This window comes from Nymphaea colorata, chromosome 12 (genome assembly GCF_008831285.2).
Source record: "Nymphaea colorata isolate Beijing-Zhang1983 chromosome 12, ASM883128v2, whole genome shotgun sequence".
Lineage (NCBI taxonomy): Eukaryota > Viridiplantae > Streptophyta > Magnoliopsida > Nymphaeales > Nymphaeaceae > Nymphaea > Nymphaea colorata.
Window position 1 is genome coordinate 7,792,314 of NC_045149.1, and position 22,795 is coordinate 7,815,108.

General features: G+C 39.3%; 1 protein-coding gene and 1 long non-coding RNA gene across 3 annotated transcripts; one reads left to right on the forward strand and one right to left on the reverse strand.

The window, feature by feature from the left end:
• Positions 1–3,148: 3,148 nt before the first annotated feature.
• LOC126410652 (uncharacterized) lies at positions 3,149–3,975 on the reverse strand. Its single transcript, XR_007575109.1, has 2 exons — positions 3,837–3,975; positions 3,149–3,754 (listed from the first exon to the last, which is right to left on the reverse strand). It is a non-coding gene; the product is annotated as an uncharacterized LOC126410652 (long non-coding RNA).
• A 3,088-nt stretch (positions 3,976–7,063) lies between these two features.
• LOC116266349 (alkylated DNA repair protein ALKBH8 homolog) lies at positions 7,064–18,889 on the forward strand. 2 transcript variants are annotated; one of them, XM_031647522.2, is made up of 8 exons: positions 7,064–7,625; positions 11,230–11,923; positions 13,459–13,560; positions 14,138–14,224; positions 15,452–15,577; positions 16,929–17,216; positions 17,404–17,466; positions 18,482–18,889. In XM_031647522.2, exons 2-8 carry the CDS (start codon positions 11,303–11,305, stop codon positions 18,539–18,541), a joined length of 1,347 nt encoding a protein of 448 aa, XP_031503382.1. In that variant the 5' UTR covers positions 7,064–7,625; positions 11,230–11,302; the 3' UTR covers positions 18,542–18,889. The 2 variants fall into 2 exon arrangements, with proteins under 2 accessions (XP_031503382.1, XP_031503381.1); XM_031647521.2 differs by having other exon boundaries at positions 7,065–7,625; positions 8,977–11,923.
• The last annotated feature ends 3,906 nt before the right edge of the window (positions 18,890–22,795 follow it).

Here is a 22,795-nt window from a genome sequence, read left to right on the forward strand (position 1 = left end):
TAACTTTATTTATCTACTTCAGACATTTATAAAAAAAAAATTAAAGACTTTGGCATAACTAAGGGCTGTTTGGAAACAATAATATAATGTTATTGTCCCATGCATCTAATGGCTGTTGAAAAGTTTGCTGAAAAACAGGAGCGCTTTAATGACATGGCCAGATGGATGGAGAACGTAAAACCCCTTTCGTAAGTTAAATTATGTTCTACATTAGGATTTAAGCAGTCATCACTTCTACATTAGAATTTAAACAGTATGCACGCAGAGTCATATGTCGGAATTTTTGCGGCTCTTTTAAAGTGCCGGGAATTCGTTATTTTCACACAAACCAGCATTGTTGCGAGGCACGTCAAGTACGCCCCATATTTATTTTTTGAGCGCATGCATCTAGCCATTTTAGTTTGCCGTGTTCGACTTGTTCAAAAAATACATGCGACCATGTGCAGGCCCATGGCTGACGACCTGGTCAGTCGATGTTGCTTCGGGGGGCTGGCCAAGGGCCAAGCTTGCACGACAGATGGCTGCCAGCAACAAGCACTCAGCCATGCAAGGGCCAAGTCTCAAGTGGCGGCGAAACTTGGCCAATTCTAACCAGCAATTGCAGCACAAAGGGCTTGGGTGGCTCTCTAGTGACATGGCTAGCCAATATCGAGGGTCTTGAACTAACCAGAATCCATGGATACTGAAGTCCAATGCACAGGCAGATACAATCGCAACGTGCAGCAAAAAGGCAGGAACGGTCGACCAAACAATCAACATACCCACACAACTAAAGACGGGTTGGAGCACATATCTTGGGCTAAGGACAACACTTTCTCATGGTTGGCATAAGAGGTTCCCCAACCTGGTCGGAGGCACCGAAGTTTTGAGAAAACACCAAGCAAGAGAAAGAACTCGATAACTTGATGTCAAATTACATGACAAGCACAAGTTATATAAGGAGCACAAGCCAATCATCGTGAAAAAATAAATAAACGGGGTTCCAAATTGCATGATAAGCACAAATTATATAGCCACGGACTTGCATAACAAGGGCACCCGATCATAAGGAGCACAAGCCAATCATTGTGAAAAAAAAATAAATGGGGTTTCAAATTGCATGATAAGTCACAGACTTGAATAACAAGGGCACCCGATATAAGTAGCACAAGCCAATCATCGTGAAAAATAAATAAACGGAGTTTCAAATTGCGTAAGCACAAATTATATAGTCAGGGACTTAAATAACAAGGGCACCCGATCTTAAGTAGCACAAGCCAACCATCGTGAAAAATAAATGAACGGGGTTTCAAATTGCATGATACGCACAAATTACATAGTCACGAACTTAAAATAACAAGGACACCCAATCTTAAGGAGCACAAGCCAATCATCGTGAAAAATAAATAAACGGGGTCAAAATGAAAGACAAATAAGATGAAAGCGTAGAGATGGAGACACCAGATATATGCAGTGAAAAGGGGAGGGAGAACTAGAGAACTCAAGTAGCAGCTGATGAAGGGAGGCCATGTGGACATAACAGATATATGCAGTGGCAGAGCCACATGGGCACTGATGTGGGCAGCTTCACAAAATATGTTTATTTTTATATTGTTTTTTGGAAATATTTGATTGTTTTATGTATAAATGCCCCTAAAAGGATTGAAATTATTGAATCGGTGCCCCTTTAGCCAAAATTTCTGGTTCTGCCAGTGGATATATGTTAAGGTGGAAGGATCAGTCTTTAAAACCTGATCATTTTGCTCTTGCCAGATCCACCACCAGCAGTTGATGAGCCAATAACACCAAATAAAGAGCCATGACTTGGAAGCAGCAAGGAAGGGCAAAAATGATGCAGCTACCAAGAGGTTGAAAAGCCAGCCAGAGATGAACAAAGGGACGAGCTGAGAGAGGGATAGAGAGAGAGAGCAAAAAGTTAATGTCTTCTTCAACTGGGGGTTCTCCTCTCTTGGAGCCGCCCCATGCTGATTCTCCTTGCGATACTTTCCCCCTTCTTAACATTTCTCCGAATCTGAGGTGGTAGGTGGGTGCCAAGAGAAGTTTGAAGATGTAGATGACGAGCTTATGACAAGGAACTTGATGGCATTACGAAGCTATTGATTAAAGAATCAAGCTATTGGGAAATTGATAAAATTAAAAGGTGGATGTCGCATCATTTGCATGAGAAGATTAACTTGAATGGATTTTAAGTTCATCTTCCACAAGTTCCATTTTCAGCGGGTAGAGTAGATGTTCTCCTCATTCATTTCCTTAGCTAACAAAGTTTCATCAATGTATTCCACGATGTGTTCAGAAGCTTGCTAACCACATCTTGTTCATGAAAAAATGGAGGCCAAATATTGAATTGAAACTTGACGAAACTTTAAGCATTCTCTGTCAGATCAGAAACTTGGGGAAAACTACTTTAGTCTGCTAGCACCACATTGGGGTACAGTATAGTTATTGTGGAAATTTTCACCGCCTGTATTTTAAATAGGCATGTATCTATATGGAATAGCCAAGGTGGCTATCCTCATGTATATTCAGTTTCTATTGTGCACGAAAGCCAAAAATCCTTTGATCGAAAGATTGCTGATTCTTTTCATTTTGTTCCATATGTGGATCAACATATCACAAGGATAAAGCCTATGGTAGGAATCTGACAAATAACTGAAGAGTCATTGCCCATCAGAAACGGATTGGGATTGGGCTGCTAAGCAATACAAATAATTTACACTCCTAATGGGACCAACTACAAAGCTACACGGAGTAAAAAGGATGTCATATTGATAAAATAAGGAAAATATTTTATGTTATAATAACGAGAATTAGATTCATAATAGAGAATACAAACTTGTCTAATAATGAAGATAGTATTAAGGTAGATGATTCCCAACAAGAATGGAAGAATGGTGATTGCAGTTTAGAAGTTTGGTTTCCATTGATGGAAAGGCTACATCTCACAATGGGAAAGAAATGTCTAGACTCTAGAGACTCAGTAAGAGTTAAGAAGATGTAGATGACAACAAACAAATGTTAGGGCTAATGCAATTTGATTTTCTCTTCCCTCAAACCTTTTTCAACAAAAAAATGGAAGAACAAGAGAAAAAAATAGTGATAGCCATCAATTCTGGAAGGAAAAAAAAAACAATAGCAACAAAAGACCACATAATCATTGTAAAAATTTTTGAATTAAGTACCATGGACTAAACATGTTTCAGCGTAAAGATCACGAAATGAAGAAAGGACAGAACCAAATTTCACACACCAAGGAATACAAACCCTAACTTCCGATTTTAAACTACTCCGGAGAGTTGACAGCTCTCTGTTTCTCCTTTGTGTTGTTAATTTCACCTCGCAAAGCCATTGTCAGTCCCTTTATTTCCTCAAAAAGAAAAGAGACCAAAAAGAAATCTGTTGTTTTTCCTTACTAAAATTTCTTACTTTAATTGGACCCAATTGTCCCCTTATTGTGATTAGGGGTCGGCATCAGGCCAAGCCATCACCGTGAAGGTCTGGTAGGCCCAATTGAGTTACTGCCAGACCCATTACCCAGCCCGTTAATAGCCAAGTGGGGCTAGGCCTAGGATTTAGTGGACACTAGGTCGAGCCCTCTGTTTTGTACGTGCCTGGCCCAGTTTTCCAATTACCAACCTGGATTCTCAATTACTATCCTCCAACTCTCATCAAAATGAAGATAATAAAAGAAAACCACCTATGCAAAAATCTTACACCCATAGTCGTCAGAAGCAAAAATTTGGCCTTACTTTTCTTCCTACAAATAAAACAATTCATAGAATCAAAGCTCATTTGCTAACAAACGATCAAAAAAGTAAAGAAGATAGTAAATTTCTCACCTCAAATCTTCTATACTTCAAAGAAACTAGACTTTTCATTCACCTGAATTCTTCTGAACCCCATGGAACCAAACTTTGTTGGGAGGAATTGCAGAAGGAAATCAAAGTTTTGGCATGGGATTTTACTTTTCATGTAGTCCCTTTTGTGGAATTAAAACTGAAAAGGAAAATAATACAATACAATGAGAGAGACTTCACTATTGAGAGAGACTTCACAAGCAAGTGCTTTCGTCCAAATATGAAAGTCATGAACGGTTCATATTTGTTTCAAGATAAATGATCAAAAAGTAAAGAGAAGATAGTAAATTTCCCACCTCAAATCTTCTAAATTTCAAAGAAACTTGACTCATCATTGACCGCAATTCTTCTGACTCCAACGAACCAAACTTTGTTGGGAGGAATTGCATAAGGAAATTAAGGTTTCGGCATGGGATTTTACATTTCATGTAGTCCCTTTTGTGGTATTAAAACTGAAAAGGAAAATAATACAATACAAAGAGAGCGACTTTACAAGCAAGTGCCCTCGTCCAAATATGAAAGTCATGGGCTCAGATTTGTTTCGAGAGAAAAAAAAGGGGAAGAGAGAGAGAAGAATGAGAGAAACCGAGAGAGAGGGAGAGAGAGAGAGAAGGGGGGGGGAGATAAACACTTAACGTCCAATAATTGCCATAGGAAAAGAAACCTTTGTTGCCTAGTGGCCACCATAGAAGCTTGGCACTGGGGGTTTCACCATGTGAGAGAGAGAGAGAGAGAGACAGAGAGTCACATGGATAGTGAACAAGATGCAGAGAAACTGAAAAAGAGAACAAGAGAAAAAAATCATCTAGGAGCAGTACATGGAGTCTGGGAGGCTGGTTCCAAAAGCCCCAATTTCCAAACAAGCCAAGCCTAGGGACAAAGAGAGTGAGCACGAGTGAGAGAAAGAAATTACTTGCATGCAACCATTGCACAAGGAGTTAGGTTAAGAGGGTCCTCGGAGACCCAGAGCAACAACAGTTGCAGTCACCAAGCTATGATCAGCAGAGTTGGAAGGGAGATGGAGACGGAGAAAGAGAGCAATAAAAATAAAGGGAGAGCAGAAACACATCTATTGACATTGCAAACAAATGTTGCCTCCTAACAAGAAGTTAAGGACAAGGTATGAAATAAGGAAAACGAAGCTAGGAAGAGAGTGTAGGGTTACAAAAGAGACATGAGGTACAAAGAAAGGGGACACTCAGGTAGGTGAAGACTCTTAACAAAAGAGACCGCAAGACCATGGAAAAATGCATCATTAGGACCATACCACGCATCCACCAAGTTGTAAAAAGCCAGATACACCAAAGCAAGTGGACCTCTTTAAAAAATCAACAGCAAGCCCAGCCCAGCAAGGATAATGTCGCATAGGAGTGAGGAGGACCGAACTTCAACCACCAAGGAGTACCACAAAGAATGATAAAGATGTTGCATAAGAGGGCATGTCCAGAAGAGGTGCTCAACAATCTCCACATTACAAAGGCAAAGCTAAATATCGAAGTTGCGCCATTGAAAAGTGTTATGGATCTAGACCTTTCTATGAAGGACAAGTCGAGCCAACAAAACAGTGTAAAGGGGTGGACCATGACCCCAGAGAACAACCTTGAGGAAACAAAGAACACCTGTGGGGGTAGAGGGAATGGAATGAGACATTGAACAGGGAAAATGACCTGAAAAAGGTTAAGACCCACTCAAACCAAGGATCACCATGAGAAGAGTCATTGTTGTGATCTTTGAAGAGGCAGAAGGCAATGGTCCAAAAATGCCAAAGGTTAGACATGCAACCTTGTGCAAAAATGAAGCCCAATCAGAATGAGAGTGGATAAGGCATGCCGCCATTCACCAAGAGAGAATCTTAAGGGACAGGATGCAAGGCCACCACCATATGTGAAGGGCTAAATTACATCAGACCAGTGCACAAGATGTTTCATAGGGTGCTCAAGGTCATCTTGCCAAAGGAAGTTAAGCATCAGGGCCTCCATCTGCTTGACAATGTGAGGTGGCATAAAGCGAACAAACATCAAGTAGTGTGGAATAGAACTGACTCACCTGAGAACACGCTTAATCAAAGTCCACAGCCACTGCCAGCCATAGAAGGAGTGCCCTTTCCAAAGAGACAGTTTGGTTTGCCATTTGCATCTTGTTGAAAATCTCATTCCACACCAAAGAGGAAACATGAGGAAGTTGAAGTGAGAGACTTAGGTAGGTAAAAGTAATGCTGTGCATCGAGTCGGGTACCCGATGCCCAACCAGGCTCGGGCCCAAAAAAAAAAGGCACCAGGCCATCAGTTATCGGGCTGGCCAAGTGGGCCGATTAAGCCTAGTTCGGCCCGATAAAATTTTTTTAATATATATTTTATTGATTTTTATATATAATTATAATATTTTATTATAATTAATTATATTTATATATTATTTTATATTAAATATTTTTTAAATTTAATCGGACCGAGCCCAGGTTTTGGGTATCGTGCCAGCCCGAGCATTAGGTAAAAGTATAGACTACGATGAGACAATGTTGAAGACTTCCCAAGTGACAGCCAGGATTTAGACATCCACACTGACCACCATGACCTTGCTAATGGCTTCAATGACGTGCATCCCTGGCTGACTGCGTCAGCAGAATCCCCGACAGATGGATGTGATGCCAGTGAATGCAAAAGCAGTGGGGCCTTTGGTGGGAGCGATCTGCATCAACGACCGGTGAGAGCAAGAGAGATGAATTGAGCAACAAATAAAAAGTTCAGTTGAGGAAGCATGCATTTACATAATGCATATGTGAGGGCCGCCAAGCCCAGCACATTAACTATTCAAGCCTACTGGGCCCAATTATTTGCAGCTTGTAGGTAGCGAACATGGGCCAAGCTTGGCCTGACGCCCGTATCTAGTTGTGGTTATGCAATTGCACAGCCACAGCCGTATGCAATTGCGACAGCATCACCACCCATTGGAAAATGATGTCTCCAGAGAGAGAGAGAGATGCTCCCAACAAAACAAAAAATCCTGGAAAAAAGTCAAACCCTTTCGGGTCCCATGGTATTCTTTGCTAAATCTACTTTAGATTTGGGATCAGGATAAGGATAAACAATTTCTAAATTTTTCTGTGGCCATCATTTTCAATGAAAAAAAAAAGGATCAGCCAAGCTGGGGGTTGACCGCACAATCAGGTTCAAACCATTGGAAATTACACTACTCACGCAAGCAAGCAAGTCAGCTTAATAACAAGATTCAGAAAAAGCTTCGCTCTGTCGGTCGTCTTACCTTGCTCCTTCCTTGCTTGTTCCTTAGACCTTCGCTTGACATTCGCTAGACGTTCGGGGGGTTTTGGTGTGAGTAGAGTTCTTGAACAGAGGAATTATATAATGCTCAAAACCACAAGGAGGCCTAAATCATCTTTCAACATCACACCACCCTCCCAGCCCTTGAAGTTCAAGAAATACCTGGTAGTACTTGCCTTCGCGCCTTTGCCGATCCCATTGAGCAACCGACTGCCACCCACTGAGACGGCAATCCACCGTTTTGTCGTATGGCTCCTACTGGATTCCGAGAGTTGCCTTGCCTTCCGACTTCAAGAAGCTCCAGCGGCGGCAGTTCTCGCTTCCCTCCCGCATTTCCGGCCGGATGGGTGATGCCCAAGACCTCCTCATCTCAGCCATGCCGGACGAGCCTGAGAAATCGCACCCCATTTGAGCAGAAGGAACGTGCCCTTCTTTGCTGATGAACAAACGAAGGCCCAAGAGGCGGAAATTCTTAGCGATTGTCGAAATCCATCAGGTGAGCAATGGATCCCTCCCCTCCGATTCCGCTATCTGCAACCCCCTCAACCCTGAAGGGCAAGAGGGGAGAGGAAAACCCTGCACACACCATGCAAAAGGGAGAAACAACGAAACCCTAGCAGAGCAGATCATGGAAGTCCACAGATATACTCAAAACACAGATATACACTGCTCCACTGCTGACAGGGTTCTTCACATAACATGTATGTCTTAAGCACAAAACACTCACAACCATGACCCAACACATTCACGTCCACACAACCACAAGGTAAACAAGAGAAACCGAAACAAAAGGGTTCCAGCATGATTTTTTCACATATCTAAACTAGCACGAACATGATCTCCTATGTTTGGAACTTTCCACTGCCCCCAGTGGCTGCTTCTCGAATCACGCCTTAGCTAGCTTGCGGCGTAAGAAGAGAAACCCCATCAGGCCAGAGATCGGGATCGTGCAGGAAGCAGGAACAAGCCAGGTTCGCTCCGGTGGCAGCACAGTCCACGCCCGTATCAGAAAGGCGGCACCGATAAAGGAAAATAGGCAGATAACGACCACAGCCGCCGTAGCCTTCTCCTTCTCCGATCCCTGGCGGCCGAGGGAGTGACCGTAGGTGATTGAACCGACGGACACGAGGAAGATCAGAAAGACGGCGAGGGAGAAAGCAGAGAGGAGAGAGTCCTTGTTCAGGAGGATCTGGAGGTAGGTGTTGTAGCCCAAGAGAAAGGCTCCCAGGATGGGGATGACCTTAACCATTTTATTTAGGATTAGATCAGATAAATCCATTTCTTGCTGTGTCAACGCTCTGGTATCTCAGAGTCTTCAGGGAGGGGAAGAAGGGTTTCTTTCTTGCAAGAGGAGAAGCCTGTGGGCTTACCACAGCAAGATATTTTTACGAAGATATTTTTAGCAAAGCTTCCCCGTGGCTTTAGGGCCCTTTCATGGGGAGGATATTAAGGATATTAATTTTTAAAAAATTTTCTTGCCCAGTTGCCCTCATCAAACCTGGATGAAAAAGTAAAAGTGTGAGTTGGTTTTCAAAATTCTTTTCACCTCAAAAGATAGAAAACAATGTTAGGATAAAAAAAAAAGGAACCGTTGGACCCGTTTGATTGTAATCAACTGCAAACGCAAACGGGGTGAAATTTTACCTGTGGGAGCGGATTTCACCCGCTCGACATTTTCCTTTCGAATCTTCATTTCACCCCACCGTCGCACCAGAGGCGTCGCCGTTCTCACCGTCGCTGCTCTGCTCTGCTCTACTCCTCCGCCGGTTCGTTTCTCCCTTGCTCTTGTTGATGCCTTCCCTTTCTCTCTTGTCCTAACTTGTTCTTCTCTGGCTTCTCACCGGCAGGGAAGAGAGACGCAGAGATAGACACCGCCACAGTTGCCGCTCCTTTTCCTCTCTTAATCTCTGCCCCGTGAGGAAACGCTAACCACCTCTCTTCCCTTACTCCTCTCTTGCGAATTTCCCGTCGCCCTCGACATCTTTGACAAAAATCTGTTATGGGAGCTGCCTTTACCACCATCCCCGGCATTTTACATCGTATTCCTCTGCCTCTGCCTTAACCTCTCTCTTTTCCCCTAACCCTCACATTTATACTTCTGCTATTCTTCTGCTCTCACTGTCGTTCTTCGGGAATGGTCGGTAATAGACGGGCAGAGTTCTCGACTAGATGACGATCAGATGCATTTCACAGTGAAGGAGCATAAATTCAAAGTGTGGGTTCTTTCTTTGAGTCTGAATTGGTCTTGTGAAAGTTGGAGGAAGTGATTGGAGCATAGTGAAGATTGATCTCGTTCTACAAGTGAACCATTTTTTTTTGCCCTTTTTCACTCTAAAAATCTTTTCGTTGGTGTTGTCGTTGCTTTATTTTTCCTTGTCAAGTTGTTGAATTCTGGAGTCACACCTGAATGATAGTATTAAAAAATTCGTCTTCGGATGTGATTTTTTCTTTTAGGTCTCTTAAGTTTTTTAGCTTTGCTCAAGAACCACCAAACTCGTGATCGTTTAGAGTTTATAGGAACAGGGGAACTTGGCATCCATTAATCTCGATCTTATCAAGCATAGGCTTCTGAGTCAGAGCACATCTCAAAAGCTTTATGGTTCATCTCAAAGCTTTAAGCTTAGTCTTCTACGCACATCCCAAAACCCTTATGGTTCTATTGCGGGGAAAAACCCTTAACCATAAACAGCTTTTGAGAATAGAGGACAAATGAAGTCTAAAATTGATAATCTAAAACTGAATCTATAAATATCAGCCTATATTACCACGTTAAATTCTTCATGTGCATCAAACATGATTAAATTTACCACGTTAAATTATTTTTGTGCATCAAACAAAGTTAAATTTACCATGTTAAATTCTTTTTGTGCATCAAACAAGGCTTTAGATTGAAAGAGGAAGAAATTTTATCTTGTAAATATTTTTAAAAAAATTTACTATAGTAAATTTACCATGTTAAATTCTTCTTGAAGCATTCCTTAATTCGATGATTTACCTTTTTTCCGTTTTCATTCATATTAAACTGAAATAAAATTTTCTTAAAACATAAATCTAAATCCAGCAAACACAAAGGGGTTTTGAAAATCTGGATTTTGTTTTTATTTTTTAAGTTTCTCAAATAAGTTTCTAAAACTTTTTTCCAACTCGCATCAAACGGCCCCTAATGTATATGGGGAATCTCTTTCGCCCAATTTGATTGCAAACTAAAATTTATGTAGAAAAACAAACAAAGTCACAGCCTCACCATGAGAGTGTCAAAATTGCCCATCACGAGTCCCATTTTTGGTAGAACACAAAGTCCAGTTGAAACCAATCTGAAATCATTAATGTTTGTTGAGGCCTTTCTTTTCCATATTATAAGCCGTAACATTTTGATGATCCATTTTAGCTTGCAGCTACAGCTAGCTTAAACCAAGATGCTAATGCCATCCTCTCAAAAAGAATTGCTGCTAAAACAAATTTTTGTTGAGGGCTCAAAATGAGATCGTCAAACAGCTATGTTTTGTTTGGATGGAGGGAAAGATAAGAAAAGAGAAGGGGTGAAAAAGAAAGGGGGGAAATGGAATGAAAAATGAAGGAAAATAAAAGCAAATGAAAGAAAAAAAGTGATTATAAAGCTTGTTTGAATAAAAATAAAAGAATTACTAAAATCATCGGACTACATAAAAATAAATGATTTAATTTATATTACTTTACGATAATACTCTAACATTCAATTCTAGATGTGTATAAGGAACACAATGAACAGTGGCAACCCTCTGTTTAATTGTGGCGATGGAGACTCCGACAATAGTTGGTATGATCTCAATGGGGAAGATTACTATCTAAGTCTCGAGCAATGACAGGAATCAAAAAAAAAACATATTCGAACCACACAATGTCAAAAATATACATTTTTCATTTCATTTCTAAATCCTTTAATTTTAGTAGAATTGGATTTACATTATTATTAGAGAATTCTTCCAATTTCCTTCATTTTCTTTCTTTTTCTTTTGTAACCAAACAAATTTTTTGTTTTTTTTTCTATTTTTTTCAATAAATCAACCAAAAAGAATTGATTGTTCAATCTCTCTTTCCCTTCCATCCACACATGGCTGTAGCTTAGCCAACCTCCACTCTGCTGGATTTCGGTGGGCGGCTTCGTGTCTGGCTGCGCCTAATCCACCTAGTTCAATGGGAACAGAGCCGTTGCCCCTAGGTGTCCAATTCAAAAGCAACGCGATAAGTTTACGATATCAAAACGCCAGTTTAAGGAATGGGGGAAGGCGGGATGCTTTCCTTCCGCGGCGGTTGCTGGGCAGGCAGAGTAACGACGACGTCTCCTTCCTCCTTGCCGCCGACGATGTCCTTGCGGGAGCAACTCACGGGAGAAAGACGGATTCGGAAGCTTTTGATCTGATCGTCGTTGTTCTGTTCAGAATTCGGAAGCTTTTTCTTTTTTTTTTCTCTTCGGTGAAGGGGCTGCTCTTTGTTTCACCTGCCATGGACGAAGGACGCGCGCCAAGATTCGGCCGTCCGAGGGCGCTTGGCGGCGGCGAAGCGAGCCCCCATCTTTTCGTTGCTAATTGCGGACCAAGGGTTGGGATCTCTCTCGACAGGATCGCCCAGGCGTTCGGCTGCTTCGGCGACGTCGTCGCCGTCCGGACTGCAGACGACAGCGGCGCCCGCGTCATCGTTTCCTTCGCCGAGGTCGCCTCCGCTCGAGATGCCATGGTCGCACTGAATGGAGCACGGTGTCATCATCTTGACGACCGGGTTCTGCACGTATCTTACTCCTCGCAAACGCCCTTCAAGGTACGCTTATCAAGAGATTGAAGGGGCCTCCTCTTTCATCTCTGCTGTGCTATTTGCAAACCGTTCTGATGGGAATGCTTTTGTTTTTATTCGATTCTTGCTGGTTTTATTTAGAAAATGTGATTGTTCAAATGCTTTTGTTTTTGTTCCATTCTTGTAGCTTCTTTGAGAAAGTATGTCGATAATCAGTATCTTTTTGCTTTTGTTCGATTCTTCTTTGATTTTCTTGAGAAAGTTCATAATCTGCACAGCCAATGAGAAAAAGAGGAAACCTTAAAGCTCTTTTGGTATCAGAAAATTGTTTATATGATCGAAGAGAAAATATTGCTTATCACCACGAAAAAATGACTAGGACCAAAGTGAAACCGTGAATAATAAATTGAGAGATATAGTGTAAGAGTCTCATAAGGTAGATTGCTGTTAGGAACGGTATTTTCGGCTATGTGAATGGTAGTTCACCGGACTATATGATAGACGGAAGCGTGTAAGCGCCACAAATCCTCAGGCCCTAACCAAGCTGCCGTCTGGAAAATGGAGCGCATCTATAAGTAGAAAGGTTCGTCTAAATCACAGGAGGAACCCTATGTTTGACCTATGTCGACGTTCAAGGTGCATCTTCTTGGAGCTAATATAAACTAATGAGGACAACAGAAATACCTGCATTCTTGCGCCAGACAAGTGCAAGCCTGAGACTGATTGTACAAGGTCCCGTGTACTTCAGATATTATACCTTGTTTTTGTATGCAATGATAACATTCTCTATGAACTCCAAAATCCTTTTTGGATCTTGAACTGAGAAAAAAATCGCTGTCTTTATTTCTTAACTTTAAGGCAGCAAAATGAGCAAACAAACAAAAATCTTAAACTGATAAACTGGTGCTATAGTCCCGATGTATTGTAACCACTGTATTTGAACCACCCAAATTCTGCATCAGACTTATATTGCTTTTATGTGAGGCATTTTTAGGTTATAAATTGTTTTTGTTTGAGGCTACATGAGTGAAAAGTGTTTCTTTTTCAAGATTCTTCAACCTGATCTTTTATCTTCCATTTCACTGCTGTACAGTGTTTAAGCCTTTAAGGATACTTTGTGGAACTACACATGTTAGAAATCTATTAGAACACGAATCAATTAGGCATCTCTGGATGCAGATTGGAGCTGCTCTGTCAAGATGCAGATATATGTGAACAGTAGCGGAGCCAAGTTTTCTTCTGGAGGGGGCCAAGAAAAATCTTCACTGTTCTAGCATGTTTGCCAAAATTTTACAGGGGCCAATTGAAAATTTTTGAAAATTTTTATAGGTAAAATTGTGTTTTTTAAAATTTCAGGAGGGCCCATGGCTCCTGCTTCTCCCCCCGGCTCTGCCACTGTATGTGGAACCCAAATATGCCTTCTTCAAGTTTTGAACAAACTAGGGAATCACACGTAGAAAGAGTCTTACTGGTTTATTATATCGCATTTTTTTGTGGTGCCTCATCCAGGCTTGTTTAGTTCATTGCAGAACTCTTTTTTTTTCTTTTTTGGTCTTTTTCAGGTCAAAACAGAGAAGCCGGTTCCAGTATCATTGGTAGCCTCCGATTTGGGAATTCCTGGCATTTACTTGTGGCCTGAGTTTGTAAGCAAAGAAGAAGAGAAGGTATTCTGGTTGTTTTCTCACCAAAGACATCTATAGTAGTAATAGGTACTCCCAATGTTTTCAACGTGTCAAATTGCTATGGTATATTTATCAACAATAGACATCTATAATTTCAGACTTTCAGCATCAACACCTTTACCTAATTTTTTTCCTTTCTCAAAAAATAGAAGATTTGTCATAAAAGTCTCACAGTAACTGTGTCGGTAAAAGAAAATCTTACATATTTTCCACAACCTTGTTTACTAGAAAAATCGCTTACTTTCTCAAAAGAGTTTTGGTTCTTCCAAAAATTTGATATTTTTTTATGGCAATCTGCTTTCTTTCCCTTCTATCAATTGTGTTATTTCTAATAAAAGCAAAAAAAGGAAGGTTTTATTTGCATCTGTTGTATTGCATGTTATGCTAAGAAGTTGCTATCTTTAATTAGCATCTTTGTCCTCGAGCTAGTTTGGCAGTCAACTTGGTAATGATTTGAGAAGTCATCTGTTCTTTTATTTTTAGATATTGAGAACAGGGTTTCCTTTCAAGATTCTCCTATGAATATCTGGGCAGTATGTGTTTCTAATATCTCCATCAGGAACTTCTTGCAGCTGTTGATGGCAGACTGTGGAAAAATCTTGCAAAGCGAAGGGTTCAGCATTATGGCTATGAGTTTCTTTATGAGGTAAGTACTATTTTTCGTTTTTTGGATTTCACAGTAAGTAGATGTCAATATGTTGTAATAAGCATAAAAGAATAGCTACCCACAAGTTAACTGAACATTTTAGGTTGGCTGCATGTAGTTACTAAATAAAGTATTCTTGCTGATGATTCCGTACTTTTATCCTTAAACGGCTATTTCTACTGGAAGATGAACTTCAAACATGAGAACATATACACAAAATGAAGGTTTTATACCTCTGAATAAAAAATTCTTGACAAATACATGCACATAAATGCAAGTGTATAATATGAATATATCTGTGTGTGCATGCGCCTTTTCATTTCGAGGCTGGTTTTGCTTTCAGTTTTGATTACACACATACACGTAAGTGCATATATGGTAACTGGATTATGGCAACCAAATATGAGAATTGGAACATAGGTTGTTTCAGGTCTTTTTTCTTTTAAAGTAACTGTACTATGAGTGTGATTTATATTAATAATACTGTGCTGAAAACATTTGGATTGATGAATTGTACATTTCAAATGGTTTTTATGATGGTCCAAATTCCATGGCCTAGAATTTTAATCCTCAAAGAATCAATTTTGTAAACTTGAAAAAAAAAACTATTTTTTTTATGTTTAGCATACTTACTATAATGAGCACATCTACAGCCTCAGGTTTAATATAAAAAAGTGTCATACCTACCTATGTTTTAGTTATCATAAGATTCATAACTACCTAGGTTTTAGTTATCATAGTTTCTTGTATATATGTGTACCTATTGGAACTGGATTGCGACAACTGAATGTAGGTATTCCTTTTTTTTTTCCTTTTTGACAAATGCGACACTGTATATGTGTTCATCATGGTCAATGCGCATCTAGACGCTTGAACCATGGTTTTTCTATTTGTAAACCAACCTTTGAGGCTTTGAATTTTCTATGAGAAATGTGGGCTATTGAAACCTGGGACACTTCTAAAAACCTAACATGCATTATAAATTGAGCAATATAACTGTTGATTTGCAGGTTGATCATGCCAGTTACATTGTTATGAACTTATGATTAATTTCATGACGTGAGAAAATCCTTAGAAATACCATATATTTTGATGTCATAATCCTCTCATACATGGGTGAGCAGAAGTGCTTGTGTGTTCGGATGAGCGTTCTGGCGAGTTTGCAAGTGTTTGTGCAGTCAGTCCCAAGCTGTTATTTATGTAATTCTTGTTCTCCATTATATGCAGACAAGGAATGTGGATGCCAAAAAGTACTTGGGTGAACTACCATCTTTTGTTTGCCCTGTACTTGATAAGATATCATTGATTTCCTGCCTCAAAGCGGTTGACAAAATAACTGTTGACCAATTGACGGTACATTATCTATTAATCACATTTAATTTGTTGTGTTTGTTTTTTCATTCCTTTTCTTGCTGAAGCTTTTTTGCCATGCTCAGCTGCTTGCTGCAGGATGTTCACTTTAATTTTAGTTGTAAATTTAGGGTTTACAAGTGATCACCATCTTTCTGCTATACTGTACAACCAGATGTTAAGGACTTTGCTAACATCTAGGGGTAGGAAATTGCAGGTTGAGTAGCCTTTGTGTACTGTTCTTCCAATAATGTACTGTTTGTTTGTTTGTGGTATGTTCGTTTGTGGTACATGTTCTGCCACACATTATGATGTGTAGCATATGAACCACTTGGCTACTGCAGTCAACTGTTTTTAAAACTTTTTTTGCCATTCGCTTTTTTAGTTTAAAAAGATTATTTTGACCCTCTTTTCATCCAAAACAACAACAGGGAGCCTTATTTTCCTCTAATTTTTTCTCTTCAAAATTTGGCGGTCCCGGTGATTTTCTTGGAATATTATTTTGCTAATCTTACTCATATAATACTTATTTTTACATTGTTTAAAAGTCTTCCACATATGCAACTGCATCTTACTCATGGACAGAGAAGCTTGATCTATAGGCTTAGACATGAAGTTGTAGAATTGGTTGATAGGAAGGTAGCCTAAAATTGGACCCAAAAAAATCAAGTAGGGATTTTAGAATTTTTTGTTTGTCAATAGAATGAATTAGAACGATAAAAGTTGGGACTGCTGTCTTACAAATAAGGCCTTTTTATTCATTTTTTGTCGCAACTATATAAATCTTTTTTCTCCCAATTGATGATCCCAATTCCCAATATAATTTTTTTTCCCTCCCAATTGATGTCCCACTCAACACCTTTTTAGCAGAGGTTATTTCTTTTGTACATGTTAGTTTATTGTCCCCATATATGACAATCACTAACTCAATTATTCTTTTCTATTGTTAGTACCGTGTAGTATTCCAATGTTTAATTGCTTATACTGAAGCAGGTGGTATATGTTGGTTCTGCGTCATCCTTTTATTGTAAACCTCTAGATAAGATATAGACCTTTCGTTTTGCAGGTTTAGACTTTAGGACCAACTAGCAGTTCCCAAATTTTTATGTAGTTGGTCACGAACCTCGAATGCTTTTAGTTTCAGGGAGAAGTGATTGAAATAGTGGATAGCATTCATTGATATCTTGTTTGCGGAAGCATATCTATGTCATGTCAATTACCTGTGAATTTCTTAGCTATTTCCTTTCTTGCTTTATCTCTTTTTGTCTATTTTGCATTAGCAAGCTTTTTAGCATTCATTTTGGTGATTTATGTAATTGGTTGTTTTTTCAATTGTTTGAATATTGTTCTGCAGGTTAATGAATATCCTGCTGGTGTTGGGTTGTCTCCTCACATAGACACCCATTCGGCTTTTGATGATTTCATATTTAGCCTTTCATTGGGTGGTCCCTGCATTATGGAGTTCAGGAAATATTCTGAAGGTACATGGGCTACTTCAACAGAGGTTGGCTGTCTGAAAGGAAGTGATGCAGCTCATGGTCCCTGTTGCATCAGAAAGGCACTTTTCCTCCCTCCTAGGTCAATGCTTCTGATGTCTGGTGAGGGCCGCTATGTGTGGCATCACTACATTCCACACCACAAGGTAGTGCCTTTTTCTCATCATTCCAAAAGGTGATAGACCATGTTCCTTAGGTCCAAACTCCATTATGATATGCCACCAGTACCTTCACTGTTTCATTCTTCTTATTTCTACGTAGTCAATCTTGCTTTCTCAGTGTATTTATTTTACCTTCGTGCTGAAATAGTCATAGCATTCCTCTTGATTGCAGGTTGACATTGTTGGTTCAGATATAATTCAAAGAAGCAGGAGGGTTTCTTTTACATTTCGTAAGGTCTGTAAAATTAAATATTGCCATCTATGGAGAAGATATCTAAATGAAAAAAATGTGCGACTATTTTGTCTTGATTATGGAGTATTATCCACATGGAAACCATGTATCATTTGCTTTAGGTTGGCAAATTTTATGAATGTTTCTCCATTTAATTGGCAGCTATGGAGAAAAAATTCTTTGCTTCTATTTCTATCTCAGTTGAACTTCAATAATTCACTAAAATAATTTAAAAGTTGAGGCGCCCTCATTTCTGGAATTTTTTCAAGTCTTTCTGCTCGCCTGTTCAGGAACAGTATCATAAATTTTTGAAGCTTTTAGGAGATAACTCTGTATACTTTGTGCCACACTAAAATTTGAAGAACAGCATACCATGTGCACATAGGGAGAAAGAAAATGGCCGGACCAAAAACAATATTTCTGAAAATTGAATCTGTTGGTAAGTTTAACATTTCTTGAAGTTTGAACAGTGAGCCTGAAAATTTGTTTTGATTTGATATGTAAAGGTTCTATTTTAGAGTGACACCCCATGTGAGTGGTGGGATGTTGCATGCTGCACCATCAGGGTGATGGAAATACGAAGGAAGTAACATAAACAAGACTCAGCATTTCATGATGGCCAGTCTCAGACATGTTTTTCATTTAATTACAGGCCCAGACATGTATTTCATTTAATTGTTTTGCAAATTTCCTTCATGGGCCATCACAGACTGATGAAACATCCTTGCACATGAGAAATAATGTGATCATGACAACCCCAACATTTGTCTTTATAAGAGTTCAACTAGAACTTGACACTGAAAGTTTTTAATCACAGTCACGGAGACTCACCTTGGCTAGATGGTTCTTTTGGCAACCTATGAAGCACAAAGTTATGTGGAGTCATGCAACTTTGTGCATCATAGTTGTTGCTTTCGATTGCTTTGGAAACTCGAAATGTCTATGTTTGCGAATGACTCATGTTTCTGCTAATAAATAAAACTCATTGGCCTTAATATATTTAGTTGATATTCTACAGGTGCATGTGGGGCCATGCAGATGTGATTTCAAGCAATATTGCGATTCTCAAAGGAGCTAATAACATCAAGAAAGCAAATTGTCGTAGCTAGAGCTTCAAATGACTGCTTAGTTGTTTCCTTTTCTGAAAGGCTTGATGTTCTCATAGAAAGGTTGGAGTAAACTACTAGGCTACTTTAATAGTATAATGTCCTTATCTGGCTCAAACTTTTCAGTTTTCAAATGTTTCCATCATCTCCATGAATGCGGTCGCTGCTTTTCTCTTCACTTCTTGTTTGCAAAGAGAAACTAGTTGATGCATCCTTCGGTTTGTCTGCTATCCTTATTCAATTTTGTCTCTTTGCTCATGTAATGGAACATTCTTGTGTCATTTAATAAGAGAATTTTCAGAGAGTTGGGAGGTTTCTAAGCATAGACAAATTAGTGAACTGTATTTTCATCTTCTTCTGTTTACAGGCTCAAGCATGTATTTCTGTGAATTTTTTTTCTGAAAATTTCCTTTATATTCAATCGTAGATTTATGATGCATTCTTGCATATGAGAAATAATGTTTTTCCTGGTAACCTTAGCCATTGTTCCACAAAAGTTAGAACTGAGGAATTTGATGTCATGCAAGGCTAATCACAAAGACCCGCTTTGACTAGGTGGTTCTTTCGGCAACCTGTGAAAGATATCTTTTTGGAGTAAAATTTGCCCCTGCAAGGGCAATGTGATACTGTCGGTTATAATCCCTACAGAGCCCGTTCCTCTTTTCTTCTGCCGTAGTTAAGAGTTCCCAGCACCTGGAAAAAAGAAAAAAAGAAAAAAAGGCAAACCATATTTTGGTCACTGATCCCTTTCCCATCCTTTGCCATACCAATGCAATTTATTAACTTGTACTCTTTTTTTTTTTTCAGTGAGTGGTTCATTTCCACCACCTTGACGAGAGGCAATTGCCTCTCCCCTGTGCCCATCACCTTCAGGGTTCATAGAGCTGGGTTATTTACCTGTACTTGTTTGGATTACTTTTAGCAGGTAATTTGCCATGAGCCTTACTCTGTCAGGTAAACACAATTTTAAACAATTCTACCATGTGGGTTACGTGTAAGGGTAGCGAAATATGTCCTTACGTGTGAAATTCAACTAAATATTTTTCTTACTGTGGTTAAATGTGATTGTTCCGATCAATATATTGCTCTTCAAAGCATATCCAGTTGTTAACTTACAACCTTACCTGTCCCAAAGATTATACGTGACCTTATCTTGTTCATCAAGAAAGCATTTGGGACTGCCTTGAGTGCAAAATGTTCTCAAAATTCTTTGTGGACAGCAGAGCAATTTTGATAACTCTCTCAGTTTTGGTAAGCAGACCCATATTAAGAAAATAGATCAACGCGTTGACACACGATCCTATCAAAGATATTTTATCTATTCGATGTTGTAAGTGAAACTTAATCGATTGGTTCAAGTAAGCCGCATAATCCATCCTCTTAAGTTACTTGGAGCCCTAATGAAACCCATGCAAGAGATGTCATGTCCTTGCTCCCACCGACAGATAAAATTTAAATAATACTCGTATGTTTTGCCACGAAACGGTGATTGATATGTTGTCTATACAAAGCTCTATAACATATTACCGACACTTTTCTGCAGTACTCTTCTCACCCTGTTGTAAAATGGACTTTGCAACCCATTGTTAGTGAGCAGGAGAATTATTTAATCCTACTACTTAAGAGAAGAGTCAAAGTCCCCACTCTTTTCTCCATCACCAATGTTCCAAGCTTGCTTTTAATGTCTATAATACCGTCTCTGCTATTCATCAACTTATATATTGGTGTCTTCTTTTCATAGAAGAGAAATTTAATGTCTTGAGAATTTGAAAAGGGACGTAGATATTTAAAAAATTGAGTTGAATGCGGCTGTTGGTACGAGAGCTAGCTAAGTAACCGCAACCATCAGTCATGAATTCATGGTATGATTAAAAGTGGGCATTGGTTCAGTTCACTTATTTTCAAGAGATAGGGCACATGGATACAATTAATAAAAAGCTAAAGGAAGGAAGTCCAGTACGATTCCTTTCTTCTGATCACATATTTTCATGACAGTCATCTACGATCTGTCTTCCCTTCATGGAAAAGTCCTTTTCACAATTAAAACAATTCTAATGCACTTGACGGAGGTGTCAAGGTAAGTGGCAGGTTCTTCTAGCAAATAAAACTGGTGGCAAGTAGCCACCGCCTTCATGACTGCTTAGGAATTTGGTTGGTCCTGCCTTACATTCTTTAACTTGAATTCTTTAACTTGAGTATCATGCATATCATCGTTTTCAGTCCAAATAAACAATACACAAGAGAACGATGCACGGCACCTAAAAGAATCAAAACAACAAGCTGACCCTCAGTATTGGACTCGGATCCATTATTGTGTAGACAATCATCCTCAGTGTTCAAGTAGGTCTTTCTGCAATACCGCTTGACACGGCTGTTTGTGTCACAACTAATTTATTTCTTGTTGAGTGAAAGGGAGAACTCAGTTCCAACAATGGCTTGATCCTGTTGTTTATTTTAGCTAGTATTCTATTGGCTAGTAAATTCCTCAACCAAAAATTTCTAGCTCCCCCTCTACTAGCTGATAGAGGCACTAAGGGAAGACAATACTTTTAGTCTTCCTACTCCTAACTAATAAAGGTACCAAAGAAAATTTCTGGCTTCGCCCCTATAAGCTTTTAGTCTTCAATCTTGTGCTCTTCCTACCGGCCAGTTTTGCACCCGCCGGAAAACCATCTTCCAGCTCTTCCTGTTATTTGCAATTCCGGACTTAAAACCGTCTTACAATGATTCGGACTTGCCATTTTTCTTGGTCAATGCTTTCTCTAACTTAACTAAGTTCTCCTCATCGTCGATCATGTATTACTCTTTATGAAATCAAATTCTTTGTCCTCTTCGTCGACCTTCTCATTGGAAAGTCTGCCTCTCCTTTTCTGCCTCTTCGAGCAATTTCCTTCGCCATCTAATCGGAGCTAACCGTCATCCTTGTCACCGACACCATCAGCATGACTCCAGTTCTCATCGTCTTCATGCTCATTCTCAATGTAATCATTTTCATATGAATCATCCGATAAATCGAGTCTCCGCCTCTTTCTCCCCTTCATCCCTTTTCTCTCCAAGTTATTTTCATTTATAGTTAAGGCGGTAGTAGTAAATTCTCATCTACATTAATGTTTTTCATTCATTTGTATCTCTCAAGGAAGCAGGTTATATGTTATGGCCCCTAACAAGGGACAATGTTGTATGAGCTGAAGTAAAACTTGAAAAAAGAAAATCCCCATAAAAATATGAAAGTACCTATATATCTTAAAAAGTGGAAATCTACCTTCCTATGTTAGCAACTAAATGGAATCCACATTCTAAAACAGCTCTTTGAGAATACCTTGTTATCACTTATCGTTTAAGTAGTCATATATCATTTGCGTAAGAGTTGAGTGGCATTTTATAATATTTTTGTCTTTCAAAAATATAGGTAGCTAGAAACAAAGACGCCAGTCATTCCGACTGGAAGTTGGCCCTTGTGTCACGCTGCAGTTCATTTATTAATGCTTTTAGCCTGTATTCATTTAAAAATGTTATTTATCTTCATTTTTTTGAAAATTTTCCATTTAAGTTTCCGCCTTGAGTGCCTTTTCTCTCTCTCTCTCTCTCTCTCATATATATAGTTGAACAACCACGCCGTACAACGGTACAAGCCATCTCTCTCTCTAAGATTGCTTAAAGTAGCTAAGTAGAAGAATGGGAGGCTAGTTTTTAATGTTCTTGGCTTTATGTTCATGTCACCTTGCTTCCTTCTAGATATTTTCCTATGAGAAGCCAGTTGCTGAGAGCGTCAACCTTGAGTGCGGTAGAAAACCCAGTTTTCCCTTCTTTGCGACGCTGAGGTGGTTGATTCCATCATCAATGGCTGCCATGAGCAAAGCAAGCTGTCAATGTGTAAAATCACTGAATCTGCCTTATATATTTAGCCAAGAAGACACCATACTTCATCCCTGTTTGACCAAGATATATACTAGTTAAAAGCAGAGCCGGAGCCAAAAAAAATTTTATGAGAAGGGTTGAACTAAAGTTTCTAAATTTTGACTAGGACCCAGATATCATTTTTCAAAATTTTTATATAGAATAAGTAATTTTTTCTAAAATTTAGATATAAATTAAAAAAAAAACTTTTTTGAGGTAGAGACAAGGCCCAAGCGGGCCTTACCTTGGCTCTGTCCCTAGCTAAAAAGAATCACAATTTGGATGAGCACGAAGAATATTTCATTCCATCGTTAGTTTGAAAACCGAAA

Bases quoted from the DNA above. Each gene is read 5' to 3' on its own strand.
- LOC116266349 (XM_031647522.2), top strand. From the start codon at position 11,303: ATGGGAACAGAGCCGTTGCCCCTAGGTGTCCAATTCAAAAGCAACGCG. The intron at 14,225-15,451 runs GTAAGTACTATT...CATTATATGCAG, and splicing joins GCTATGAGTTTCTTTATGAG to ACAAGGAATGTGGATGCCAA. The intron at 17,467-18,481 runs GTCTGTAAAATT...GATATTCTACAG, and splicing joins TTTCTTTTACATTTCGTAAG to GTGCATGTGGGGCCATGCAG.